At 40.7% G+C, this 14643-nt stretch overlaps 1 protein-coding gene across 4 annotated transcripts in view; it reads right to left on the bottom strand.

Annotated features, from left to right (window-relative positions):
* Positions 1 to 13538, bottom strand: part of IPO8 (importin 8) — an 87739-nt gene extending 74201 nt beyond the window's left edge. Inside the window, exons 1-2 of one of the 4 annotated variants that reach the window (XM_086713722.1) lie at positions 13234 to 13538; positions 6473 to 6554 (exon numbers count right to left, since the gene is read on the bottom strand). In XM_086713722.1, coding sequence (XP_086569848.1) covers positions 6473 to 6554; positions 13234 to 13317 — 166 coding nt within the window. In that variant the 5' untranslated portion in view covers positions 13318 to 13538. Of the gene's footprint in view, positions 1 to 6472; positions 6555 to 9932; positions 10451 to 13233 lie in introns of those variants that run through there. The other 3 variants (XM_025930292.2, XM_086713724.1, XM_086713725.1) reach the window with 3 other exon arrangements.
* Positions 13539 to 14643: the final 1105 nt, after the last annotated feature.

The following is a 14643-nucleotide window of genomic DNA, read 5'->3' as shown; positions in this document are numbered from 1 at the left end:
CTGATAAGGAGCGACGCTGAACATCTTTTCATGTGCCTGTTGGCCATCCGGATGTCTTCTTTAGAGAAGTGTCTATTCATGTTTTCTGCCCATTTCTTCACTGGGTTATTTGCTTTTCGGGTGTGGAGTTTGGTGAGCTCTTTATAGATTTTGGATACTAGCCCTTTGTCCGATATGTCATTTGCAAATATCTTTTCCCATTCCGTTGGTTGCCTTTTAGTTTTGTTGGTTGTTTCCTTTGCTGTGCAGAAGCTTTTTATCTTCATAAGGTCCCAGCAATTCACTTTTGCTTTTAATTCCCTTGCCTTTGGGGATGTGTCGAGTAAGAGATTGCTACGGCTGAGGTCAGAGAGGTCTTTTCCTGCTTTCTCCTCTAAGGTTTTGATGGTTTCCTGTCTCACATTCAGGTCCTTTATCCATTTTGAGTTTATTTTTGTGAATGGTGTGAGAAAGTGGTCTAGTTTCAACCTTCTGCATGTTGCTGTCCAGTTCTCCCAGCACCATTTTTAACTTGTTTTTAATTAGGTTACACAAGCTCTGGACTAAGCACCATCTTTTATCCCAGTCATTTATTATATTATTAGCCATAAAAATTTATAGGCTGTTGAAAAACTGAATAAGTGATCTAAGAATATGGTCCAACCTGTCAGTAGTTCAGAATGATTTTATTAGACTAATCTTTGCAAAAAGAAAATCAGCTATATATTTTTAAACATTTATTTATTTATTTATTTTAGAGAGAGAGAAAGAGAGAATGCAAGCAGGGGGAGGGGCGCAGACAGAGACAAAATCCCCAGCAGGCTCTGCACTGTCAGCACGGAGCCCTACATGGGGCTCAAACCCATGAACCATGAGACCATGACCTGAGCCAAAATCAAGAGTCGGACACTTAGCCACCCAGGCACCCCAAAAATCAGCTATATTATACACAAGACCAAATTTTAATCTCTACAGAACTAGCCTTGAAAATAGCACCTTTCAGACAGCAAAGATACAGACATAGTAAAATAGTGGACTTACCTATAATTTAGTCTTTAGTGCTATTAATTTTACCACAAAAAAATGTTTATTATAGGGCTCCATACAAGATGGCCTACATAAAAGGCACACCAATTTATGTATGTTAAAATAAATCTTGGGGCGCCTGGGTGGCTCAGTGGGTTGACTGTCCAACTCTCGATTTCGGCTCAGGTCATGATCCCAGGCTCATGTGATTGAGCCCCTTCTCAGGGTACCACACTGAGCATGGAGGCTGCTTAAGCTTCTCTCTCTCTCTCTCTCTCTCTCTCTCTCTCTGCCCTTCCCCACACCCTCTCTCTCCCTCAAATAAAAATTTTTAAAAATCGTAACATAAATCTTCAATTAGTTAAAACAAAATTGAACTTAATGTAATAATTTAAAAAGAGAATATTAATTTCTCTTATGGATAATCATGGATTGCTAAGAAGGATGAAGGAAAAGTACCAAAGATAATTCAAACTATCAATAACCTAAAAACCTCCCTTTAATTATTTAAAGTTATCTAACCATCTGCCAGACCTAAGAAACAAAATCAAAACAAAACAAATATCATCTTAATCCAGTCATAAAGAAATTATTAAACTTTATTTTTCTGCAAAATCTCCTTACCATTCCAAGCATCTTAAGTTTGAAATTAACTTTCTAAAGCATACACACAGTTCCCTTCTCAAGCATAATGAATCACCACTTACGCCCTACGCTCTGGACCCAGACCCACAACTACACAGGTCAGTCAGTCCCAGAATGTCAAAGGGGAAAGGATGCCACTATGAACTCATGGAAGCAAAATGCTGTGCTTTTTGAGTTGACGTTTCTAAGCTTTTCTATTTTCATTGTAATTTAGTAGCCGACCCCCCTCAGTTGAATCTGTTAATGGCTAGGAAATCAAATAAAGTGTGTAAATTATATCCAAAACAAAATCAAATAGATTCTAAGAACCAAGGAACTTCATACAAACAAGACCCATGAATTTTAATGGAAGAGTTTCTTGTAATGCTTTTGGACTGATCGGAGGCATATTCCTGGTTTTTTCTAGGTTCTGTATTTTAGAACATTAAGGTTAAACTTAAAGAATCACCTGTGAATCGCTTAGCTATAAGCTGAATTTTTATATCCTCTCCCTATCCATCTTTTAGAAATACAGGGGGCGCCTGGGTGGCGCAGTCGGTTAAGCGTCCGACTTCAGCCAGGTCACGATCTCGCGGTCCGTGAGTTCGAGCCCCGCATCAGGCTCTGGGCTGATGGCTCAGAGCCTGGAGCCTGTTTCCGATTCTGTGTCTCCCTCTCTCTCTGCCCCTCCCCCGTTCATGTTCTGTCTCTCTCTGTCCCCAAAATAAATAAACGTTGAAAAAAAAATTAAAAAAAAAAAAAATACATACAAAAAGCCAGGAGAACAAAAAGCAAGCAACTGACAGAAAACAGTAACCATGCTATTCTTTAAATGACAGTCCCCGCACCAGACACTAACAATGCTTCTTTGGGTCTAATGTAACACCCACTCCTCAACTACCACTTTTTTTTTTAAATCTTTTTTTTAAAGCTTTTATTTTTAATCTTATTAATAAAGATTATTAATAAAGATTAATCTATTTATTTTAATTTTCACATCAAACATGGGGCTTGAATTCACAACCCCAAGATGAAGGGTCACAAATTTTAAATCCAAACTACTTTTCTGCTGACAGTAACTCCAAAATGTACTAAAGAAAAGACATTTCTTAACCTAAGTTTACATATATTAGAGGGTCTCCTCACAGGCAAGGAGTAAAAAACTGGAAGCAAAGTCACTTGAGAGATTCTTAATCATAACTGTACTAAATTTAAAATGGGTTCCTTTCTCTGCATATTACATGATGATATTAATAATGCTATTATGCCTCTCAATACCTCAAAAGGAAACGAGAACATCCAAATTTATTTTATTTTGCTTACCAATATCGAAATGTTACATTTTTTTTTTTCCTATTTCTTCACAGTAAGGTAATATAAGGGACATTCACTAATGAGCTTGATTGATGGTAGTAAGAATATTTTAGTATTGCCCACAAACCAAAAAATCAAGAACTGAATATTCTGCAGAACTATGTCTTTCCAGTCAACACTAGCATAATTTTTTACAGTTTTCTGCAGGCTTATTTTTTTTTGTCAAAGCAAAGATCACATCATTCTTTTTTAAATGTCATGATAACACAAGTTACTTGTCTGGGTGTCACCATAAGGTTCTTAGAGCATCCTTGTATTTTAATCATAGATTAAATAGGACAGAAAATTTATAAGTAGCATTCAAATTTAGGACAGTTATAATGTAGAATTTTACACTGTGTATTTCAGATTCTATGATAAAATGGATGCTCTAGGATAGAAAATTACCTAATAAATTAAAAAATGAACCACCAAGATAAACTCTGTCCTGTGACTAACAGATTTGAAATCTACATAAATTATGAAGAAAAATTGCCTACAAATGCCGTTTACATTTTATATCAAAACTTAATTACCTAAGTTATTAAGATTCAAAGTTGCATAGAGGATATGAGGAATCTAGCATTTAATGCAGTACTGATACAAAAAGTAAGCAAAAGCAACTTGGTGAGAAGATTCAAAATTCTACATGTTGAGGAGCCTGGGTGGCTCAGTCAGTTGAACATCTGACTCTTGATTTCAGCTCAGGTCATGATCTCACGGTTCGTGAGTTCGAGCACAGCATTGGGCTTGCTGCTGTCAGCCCAGGGCCTGGAGCCTGCTTCAGATTCTGTGTCTCCCTCTCCCTCTGCCCCTCCTCTCCTCATGTTCTGTCTGTCTCTCTCTCAAAAAATAAAATAAACATTAAAAAAAAAAAAAGATTTAAACTGAAGTACTCCCCCGCTCACACTCTCTCTCAGATATGAATAAACATAAAAAAAAATATATATATATATCAAATTGTTTAAATTAACTATAGTAGTGGGGTGCCTGGGTGGCTCAGTCAGTTAAGCATCCGACTTCTGTTCAGGTCATAATCTTACAGTTCCTGGGTTCCAGTCCCGCGTCGGGCTCTGTGCTGACAGCTCAGAGCCTGCAGCCTGCTTCCAATTCTGTGTCTCCCTCTCTCTCTGCCCCTCCCTTACTCACACTCTGTCTCTCTCAAAAATAAATAAACATTAAAAAAAAAAATTTTTTTTTAAAACCAACAGTTAGTTGATCATAGGTATCAATGGGGGTGGAATTAAGGGCAATCCAATGAGTTTTTGTAATGTTTATACGTCATGTAAAGAAGACATATTAAATTAACAAAATGCTTTAAGAGCTTTAAAAATACTATTTCTACAAAGCTTCACAGGAACTTCACAATGGCCCAATAAATACTTATTTAGGTTATTAAAATCGGTTCCATTTAGCAAAATTTTATTTCGGAACAGCCCTATTTTATGAAACAAAGATTAAACAACTGAGAGTTATGGTTTCAAAAAATCTACACAGAAGTCTTATAAACCTTATTAAAGTAACAAATAATTGTAATGCGTATGTTTCTCTATAGGTTTTCCTTTGTTTTCTTTTTTTAATGTTTATTTATTTTTTGAGAGAGAGAGAGACAGAGCACAAGCAAGGGAGGGGCAGAGAGAGAGGGAGACACAGAATCTGAAGCAGGCTCCAGGCTCTGAGCTGTCAGCACAGAGCCCGATGTGGGGCTCAAACCCACAAACGGATCATGACGTGAGCTGAAGACAAACACTTAATGAACTGAGCCACCCAGGCTACCCTCTACAGGAAATAATACATATTGCTGTTAAGTATTTTCCCAAAGCTAATGATTCCTTACCTTTTTCTTTGTTATGTTCAAGGAAAATTAAATACTTTCATCAGCATATGGAGTATAAACTCATCTCTATAAAACTGTTAATCTGGGGGTGCCTGGGTGGCGCAGTCGGTTAAGCGTCCGACTTCAACCAGGTCACGATCTCACGGTCTGTGAGTTCGAGCCCCGTGTCGGGCTCTGGGCTGATGGCTCAGAGCCTGGAGCCTGTTTCCGATTCTGTGTCTCCCTCTCTCTCTGCCCCTCACCCGTTCATGCTCTGTCTCTCTCTGTCCCAAAAATAAATAAACGTTGAAAAAAAAAATTAAAAAAAAAACACAAAAAAAAACTGTTAATCTGTACTTCTACCTGAACATATGCAAAAATTAATGTTCACCTAATATTAACAATGGCCATTTCTGAGCAATGAAAATACTGGGCAATTTTTTTTACTTTCCTCTTTGTATTTTTCTTTTTTTTTTTTTTTTTTCAACGTTTATTTATTTTTGGGACAGAGAGAGACAGAGCATGAACGGGCGAGGGGCAGAGAGAGAGGGAGACACAGAATCAGAAACAGGCTCCAGGCTCTGAGCCATCAGCCCAGAGCCCGATGCGGGGCTCGAACTCACGGACCGCGAGATCGCGACCTGGCTGAAGTCGGACGCTTAACCGACTGCGCCACCCAGGCGCCCCCTCTTTGTATTTTTCTGTATTGCCCAAATTATTTACAATGAGCATATAACAATAACATAATAAAAAAAAGTCTTTTCAGATTTTTAGCATTTGTCATTTTACTCCTTTTATCTTGAAATTACTATCTTTTCAGGACTCATGACACTCCAAGGCTTTCACCAGTTTTTACTTTCTGGGCTTTAATGACCAGCTCATTAAAAAGGCAAAAAGAGGAATACACAGCATCATGGAACTACCATAAGGTCCCAGAGACTTCAAATTAAGTTTCATGTTTAAAACAAAAGTCCTGCTCCCCAAACATGTGTTTAGGATCATCTGTGCACATATTATCTCCATGATCTGACTTATGAATGGAGCTCAAACCCACATACATAAATTCATAGTCTTAAACTGTGGGACCAAAGAGTGGGCCACCAGGAATAAAAAAAAAAAAAAAAAAAAAAAAAAAAATTATGGAGATTAACCTATTAAAATTGTGAAAGCCAAGGGAAAAAATGGCAAAGTTACCAAGGAATCCACAGGTAAAAAGGAAGAAGAGGAAGAGGCAGGGGAGATGTAAGAGCTCAGTATCTACCTCTAAGTTTCCAGGGGAAAAGGAAGTGAGTTTCTAAGCCATTAGAAATGCTTTATGTGTGGGGCACCTGGGTGGCTCAGTTGGTTGAGCGTCAGACTTTGGCTCAGGTCATGTTCTCGAGGTTTGTGAGTTTGGGCCCCACATCTGGCTCTGTGCTGACAGCTCAGAGCCTGGAGCTTGCTTCCGATTCTATGCCTCCCTCTCTCTCTCTGCCCCTCCCCCACACATACTCTGTCTCTCTCTGCCTCTCAAAAATAAAGAAAATTTAAAAAAAAATTTTTAAATAAAAAAAAGAAATGCTTTGTGTGTACTTCCATTTTTTAAAGAAATCACAGATACTTAGAATTAAAATAAAACTCTAGTTGTACTTTTACCTATAAATAATTTTATAAAAGATAAAAAAACCTACTCACCTGCCTGGCGTACTGGGAATTCCACATGGTCAGAGACTATAATCCGAAGTAAACTGGGGGCAAAATTGATAATCTTGTAGGACTGAAATTACAAAGAAATATTTATAAAATAGGGCAATACAAACAAGTAACTGTTAACACTATAACTGAATACATTACTATGCAAATAAAAGGAAAACTTTTAAAGTGAGAGAAATTCTCCAAGGCAAAATTAAGATTACCAAAATACTTCAAATCAAAATTGTAACAAATTGATGAATAAAGGAGTAAGAACATTTTTACAGTTTTTTTAACATACATTGTCAAAAATGCTCTCTAGAAACTATGTAGCAATTTACACTCCCTAAAGTAGAATACCCCCATCTATCCAATACAAGGATTAGCATTATCATTCTTTCAAAACTTTAAAACCTTACTCTCATATCATTTCTACTAGGTTGAAATTTTATCAACAAAAAGGTTGGCTATTTGTTTTCTTCTACAAATTGAGTATTCCCTTTATCCTTTTTTAAATAAAATATTTGTTTTATTCTTTAAAAATCCTAAGAGCTATTTGTGAATTTAAAATCTTAACCTTTTATTGCACCTATACATTCCAAGTGTTTCTTCCCAGCTTATTTGTGCTTCAATTTTGCTTGTATTATTTTTGACAAACAGAAACGTGGAAAACATGGGCTACAGAAAACAGGAGATCCAACGCAGGAAAACAGACAAGATAATGTTAATTACGGAGAGGAGAAGGTTATGGAGATTATGGAAGTTATGGAGAGGAACCAGTCCAGATTGGAATAATGTGCCTCACAAGACAGTGTTGAGAGGTATCATCACCATCTGCCCTCTGCTGGTGGAGCATCTTTTAAACTTGACACCCAGGGGCACCTGGGTGGCTCAATTGGTTAAGCATCTGACTTGGGCTCAGGTCATGATCTCATGGTTCATGAGTTCAAGCTCCACATCAGGCTCTGAGCTGTCAGCACAGCACAGGAGCCTGCTTGGATTCTCATCCTCTCTCTCTCTCTCTCTCTCTCTCTCTCTCTCTCTCTCTGCCCCTCTCCTGCTCACACTCTCTCTCAAAAACAAATAAACATTAAAAAAAAGTTTTTTAATAAAAAAAATAAAATAGACTTGATGCCCAAGTGAGCCTATACTGAATGCCTGCTGCCTAGGTCCTGCTGCCTAGGTCACTTCCCACACACATGTTCTACTTTGAACTACTCCTGATTTGGCCATGGTGACTTTAGAAGTTAAAAAATACAGGGGCACCTGGGTAGCTCAGTTGGTTAAGCGTCCAACTTCATCTCAGGTCACGACCTCACAGTTCATGAATGTGAGCCCCACATAGGGCTCTGTGCTGACAACTCAGAGCCTGGAGACTGCTTCAGATTCTGTGTCTCCCTCTCTCCCTGCCCCTCCCCTGCTTGCTCTCTCTCTGAAAAATAAATAAGCATTAAAAAAAATTTTTTTAAAAAGTTAAAAAGCACAGAGCAGCCCATTCCTTCTGACCATATTCCCTCCAGATGTCTACTACCTGGACCATGTTACCACCGTGCCACATTCCCAGAGCTTACAATTGGCCTTGCCCACAGACATTCCCAGAAAGGACTCAAATTCTCAGTGAGGCTAAAGCTGACAATGATGCAGAGAATCTGTTCAGTTTACCTTCTCCCAGGAGCCTGGATCTATGGTGGCATCCCTTTCAATATACTGTTAGGTTTAAGTATGCCACTCAACTTATTAATTTATCACCTTTCTTATTCATTTATTCATAATAGCATTTATTAAGATAAGGATTTGACTAAAAAATCTGGAGAAAACCCGCATCTTTAAAATATCAATCCTTTCCATCCAAGAACATTATGCTTTCCAAATCTTTCTATAAAATTTTGAATTATCGGGGCGCCTGGGTGGCGCAGTCGGTTAAGCGTCCGACTTCAGCCAGGTCACGATCTCGCGCTCCGTGAGTTCGAGCCCCGCGTCAGGCTCTGGGCTGATGGCTCGGAGCCTGGAGCCTGTTTCCCATTCTGTGTCTCCCTCTCTCTCTGCCCCTCCCCCGTTCATGCTCTGTCTCTCTCTGTCCCAAAAAATAAATAAAAAACGTTGAAAAAAAAGTTAAAAAAAAAAAAGTAAATTCTCTTTCATTTACCATTGAAACCACCATTTTAAAGTAGTTTTTAAGAAAATAGATTTCTTTTAACAGCAGTTTACAGGAGTCAAAATTAATACAGATTTAACCCAATCTAACCTATGTTTACATTCTTATTAAACAACTCATGTTTATGATAATGAAAGATCCTTTAGTGAATCAAGATTAAAACTCTACTTGAGACACCTGGGTGGCTCAGTCGGTTAAGTGTCTGACTTCAGCTCAGGTCATGATCTCACGGTTTGTGGGTTTGAGCCTGGCATCATGCTCTGTTGCTAACAGCTCAGCCTAGAGCCTGTTTCAGATTCTGTGTCTCCCTCTCTCTCTACCCCTCCCCCACTCACACTCTGTCTCTCTCTTTCAAAAATAAACATAAAAAATTAAAAAAAAAAACTCTACAGTTTTACATGCCTGGGTGGCTTGGTTGTGTAAGTGGCCAACTCTTAATTTCAGCTCAGGTCATGATCTCACAGTTCAAGAGAGCGAGCTCCACACTGGGCTCTGCACAGACGACGTGGCGCCTGCTTGAGATTCTCTCTCTCACTCTCTCTCTCTGCCCCTGCCCTACTTGTACGCTCATCTCTCTGTCTCTCTCTCTCTCTCTCAAAATGAATAAAAAGAAAACAAAAAAACAAACATCTATAGTTCTAATCCATACAGTTAGATACTTAATATACAAAGTACAAAATCTTTACACTTGATTAATGGTATCTATTTAAGAAGACTTACTGTGGAGATTGCTTTTATTTCAACACTACTGCCTTTATACACATTTTGGAACTCCTCTTTTTGCAAATGCTTGCCATTTCAATGAACTTGTACAACTTTTTCTCTTCTCCTTTCAGCCCTGATTCAGCCTATGTTAATCTGGCCAGCTAAAACATTCAAGGGTAAATTCAGATAGAGTCTCATACTACTTTCCTCACAAATATTTCTCCCATTTCTTTTTCCACCTTGGGCTTCAAGTTTCTAAGAAAAAAAAAAAATTTCTTGATATTTACTTTGTATCTGTGAAGCTTTCTGAAAACAAAAGTTTGCTTACTGGGGCACCTGGGTAGTGCAGTCAGTTAAGCCTGATCTCAGGTCAGGTCATGATCTCATGGTTCATGAGTTCAAGCCCTGCATCCGGCTCTCTGCGGTCAGCACAGAGCCTGCTTCAGGTCCTCTATCTCCCTCCCACCTCCGCCCCTCCCCTGTTCATGCTCTCTCTCTCAAAAATAAATAAGCATTTAAGTAATTAAATAGATATATAAACAGATAGATAGATAGATAGATAGATAGATAGATAGATAGATAGATAAGAGTTTGCTTACTTACCTAAATTCTGCATCTGATGAGAACTCATTTAAAGCAACGATCTGATGTTTCCCATTCTCTGCCTCACTGTTGCCACTACATTAACTTTTCTAGTCCTCCAACATCCAAGTTGAAGTCCTTTACTGGACTTGCTCTTCCCTCTGTTGCCTTCCCAGTCCTTCAGTTGCTTCACTCCTTCACAACATCTAGGTCTCTACTCAGGAGAATGACCACCCTATTTGTACACCCCAACACTGCCTCTCCGGGACTTTGTTATCTATAGCACTAATGACCTGAAATTATATTATTTACTTGTCTGTAAACCCCACTAGAATGCAACCTCCGTGAAAGCAGAGCCTTGTATTAGTGCCTGCATTATAACTCAATAAATATGTTATTCATATAAGCAATCTCTCTTAAAGGGCAACAGAAATGATATAGATAGATGCACGGAAAAGCGGGGATTCCAAAGCTTGGCAATGAAAGTAATTATCTTTATTTCCCTATTAAGGCCATGTGGAGAATGCTTTTTTAGAAAAAGATACTTTTCGGGGCGCCTGGGTGGCGCAGTCGGTTAAGCGTCCGACTTCAGCCAGGTCACGATCTCGCGGTCCGTGAGTTCGAGCCCCGCGTCGGGCTCTGGGCTGATGGCTCGGAGCCTGGAGCCTGTTTCCCATTCTGTGTCTCCCTCTCTCTCTGCCCCTCGCCCGTTCAGGCTCTGTCTCTCTCTGTCCCAAAAATAAAATAAACGTTGAAAAAAAAATTTAAAAAAAAAAAAAAGAAAAAGATACTTTTCTATATGAGTTACTGAAGCAAGATATCTACCCATTTGTACTTTCCTTTGCTGCTGCTAAAGGGACTTCTGGGTCTAGAGGCAAGGAGGAATATATTCAGGATGCATTCTTAATATCATGAGAGAAAATGAAAATCCATTTTCCCGTATATACAACATCATACACGGTAATCAAGAAACCAGTCACTGGTGGGGCACCTGGGTGGCGCAGTCGGTTAAGCGTCCGACTTCAGCCAGGTCACGATCTCGCGGTCTGTGAGTTCGAGCCCCGTGTCGGGCTCTGGGCTGATGGCTCGGAGCCTGGAGCCTGTTTCCGATTCTGTGTCTCCCTCTCTCTCTGCCCCTCACCTGTTCATGCTCTGTCTCTCTCTGTCCCAAAAATAAATAAACGTTGGAAAAAAAAAAATTAAAAAAAAAAAAAAAAAAAAGAAACCAGTCACTGGTAACAGATATATGTCGGCTACAGAAAAATATAGCTTCAAACAAGAACTTACCCTTCAGAACACAGGCTGTTGTTTTGAAACTGCCTACTCTTCTACCTAACAATTGACGAATCATCAATACACTGCTCCCATTTCCTCAGCCTATTTGCTGAGGGGGGACCTAGACTAAAATAAATGAACTGGACCCGAATCACTTACGGTAGATGACCCACCCATTTATCCAACAAAGCAAGATGTTACAGTGGCGATAAAGAATAAGCATACAAAACCCAACATTATAACCATATTTTACTATAAGGTTATGCAACATTATACTTGTCTTCTACTTACAGACAGTTCAAAACAAAACACAACTCAGAGCATATTACAATCCAAAGCATTACACAAAATATAAATACTAAACGAGTGGCACAGAAATAAGCTAGTTTTAGAAGTTGCAGAGGAAATTATGGTCTGTGATGAAATGGGTGGATATGGGGCAGGGCAGAGTCAGGACGAAATGGTTTTGGATTGAAATACCATGAAGAAAAATGCAGAACTGGGCCCCAAGTGTCTCTCCTAGTTCTGCAGGCTTTCCCACCAACCTTCTCCTTCTATACAGCCTGCACTTAAATACTGATGAATCAGAAACAAAGCAAGGATAGGCTAACAGAGGCAGGAAGGTATAACATGACATCAAAGATACGATCCCTACTGACACTATCAAAATAACATCTGGCCTCATTGTGAAGAGAAGGGGGTCACAAATAGGCCAACTCCCCTGTTCATACTAGTAGACTGCAAGTTCAGCTCTTGCTTTGTTCCTTCTAACCAACCCCTGGATTGCTAGTCTTCTGGCCAATCAACATATAGTACCTCTACTCTGCAAAGCCTGGGACAGGTACTGACTTTAACTTTCCACTAGTGAGCAAGAGTCCTTTTCTTTTTGAGGTACTAACACATTCTTTTAGGCTTCAGTTTAACTCAACCAGTGTTTTCACTCTCCCTTTTATCTCTTCAGAATCCTGAATTCACACTTACTCCAAGCACCACTCAGATTTCCCACTGGATTTCAAAGATTCAAAACACATAGCTGCACTTTGAAGTCAAATCCAACCAGGGCAAACTTGAGAGAACTCCTACAGAAACTTTTACTTAAGTTGCTCTCAAACTTCAGGAAGCACAGAATCACCTAGCCAGCTAATTAAAACATAATTAGGCCCCACCCCAGAGTTTCTGATTCTCTAAATGTGAAGCCCCATAACTTCCATTTCCAACAAGTTCCCAGGTGATGTTGATTCCTTTACATTTTAAAGAGTACCCCCCAAAATCAACCAGCTGTCACTCTTAATTCGTGAGAGGTCTATCATTATTTACAGGTGAGGAGGGAAAACATAAGGTAGATTTTGGGATCATTACAATTTCTAAATGTCAGTGGTAACGCTGGAACAAGATCAGGGCTAGTAAGAACAGAGAAGATAAAAGAAAGTCTTACACATTTTAGCGTTTATAAGACATCCCTCCAAACACAAATTACTCGACGTGTCTTTTGTAAAGTAGTACCACCATGAAAATTGCCTGTTGTTCCCCCAGCACTCTCCCGGCAGCGTTTCCCAGCAGTCCAACAAAACTCTGCCAATCAGTGTCAAAAACAGTCCTACCAAGCCCACAGAAGCAGGCGCTGGGCAGGGTTTCCCACCGCAACACCTAAAAAGGGCTGGTCTGGAGTAAAGCCGAACTCAGATTTGAATTTTAAGTGAATTTTCCCACCCGTGTCCCTAAATCAGCGAACTTAGGGAAATCACACCCTGCAAACACTAGCAAAGCTTGCCAAAGCCTCTTTCTCCGGACCAAACGGGCTAAACAAACTGCACCGTGGAAGGAAAATGACACGAAAAGATGCAAAGGTGGCCAACAGGTGCGCGAGTTGTTCAGAAAAGATCCAGGGAGTGCCGCTAAACTGGACCCCGGGGCGGGGGGCGAGCCGGGCCGAGACCAGCGCCAGGGTCCGAAGCCCCCGTTGGGGTGGAGATCAGGGGCGCCGAGGAGGGAAAGCCGGGCGAGACCGCGGGGGGTGCCAGGGGGGCGCCGCAGGCCCGCTCCTCACCTGGTTGAGCTCATTCTCAGCTGCAATTCGCAGCTTCGGGTCGATGGTGCCCTTCAGCGCCTGGATGATTCGGTTGAGGTCCATCTCCCCGGGTGGGGGCTCCGCGGCCCCCGGACCAGTAGGCCAGACTGCAGCTTTAGTTTTTCTTTTGACCCACTCAGCCTCCTCCTCCGCGACCCCTGGACTACCTCACTCCCCACCCCCCGCCACCGTCGCCACCTGCAGCCACTTGCTGCGCCACTCTGACTCCGCGCCCCCTGTCCTCCCTTTCTACCCCCCACAACTCGCTCTCCATTCACCCTTTTACGACAGCCGGTGGGAGGCGGGAGAAGGGAGAAGAGGAAGCGGCGCTTCCTTTACGGCGGCCTCTTCCCCAGGGCGTGATTCTATGGCCGCTCCCACAGGCGGCCTCCATGCTGCTGTACGAAAAAACAGTAGTGGCTTCTCTCCGGGAGGGAAACGGCACTTACTGTCTCCGGCAGGCGGCCGCCATGCTGCCTTACGGAAAACAGTCTGCCGCTTCCCAGATGAGGAAACCAGCGGGCTCGGTGTCTCTTTACAGCTGCTTCGTAATTAAGCATATACAGATGGAATGGCACTTTTTCTTAGTACGAAAACTGGGCATCACAACTGAACCTGTTCCAGGGCAGACTTGTTGGGACCTTAAGATCATCTAGCCCACACGAGGACAGGGTTCCCTTGGTTTGTAGAAACCATCATTCATTCATTCATTCATTCACTCACTGAACATTTGTTAAACATATGTTTTTGAACCAGAGTACTGAGATATTTAGGTACCACATTACAACAAGATGAATGAGATGCAGGTTATTATGAAGGAAATTACAATCTGGTAGAAGAGACAGATGTACAAACATTTGAAGTAATTGGAAATAAAGAGATCTGAGAAACTATGTGCCTGAGGGTTTCTGAAAAATGTCCTACCTTCTCAGAAAAGTAGTAAAAGACAAGAAGGGTTATACAATTTCCACCCACTGTGGCCATACTTGACCTGATAAATTCAATGGCATAGTGGGTGGCGATATGTCTCTAACAGCTTCCAGTTTTGCCCTTCTTTAATCCATTCTCCACACTGCCATCAGAGCATTTCTTAAAGATTAATACTGTCATGTCCCTTCCTTGATGATTTCCATCAATTTCAAGATAAAATATAAACTCCTTACCACTCCAGGGTCTTAGGAAACCTAGTGCCTTTCAACTGTTCCAACCCTCAAGACTCTTCTCAAATTCCCTACCTTGTCTCATAGAGCCCTGCAAAGATGAGCAAAGCCATCAGGCTCAACTCACTCAAACATAAATTAATCTCTGCTTACCCCTCTTCACATCCTTACCTCCAATACAAATCCAATCCTTTCCCATCTCTTCTGGGAACATGCTCCATAAGTTTCT

The sequence above is a fragment of the Puma concolor genome, chromosome B4, assembly GCF_028749965.1.
Source record: "Puma concolor isolate L17-30 chromosome B4, mPumCon1.1.hap2, whole genome shotgun sequence".
NCBI classification, from domain to species: domain Eukaryota; kingdom Metazoa; phylum Chordata; class Mammalia; order Carnivora; family Felidae; genus Puma; species Puma concolor.
The sequence above is the reverse complement of the archived record's forward strand: the minus strand, read 5'-3'. Positions and strand labels throughout refer to the sequence as shown.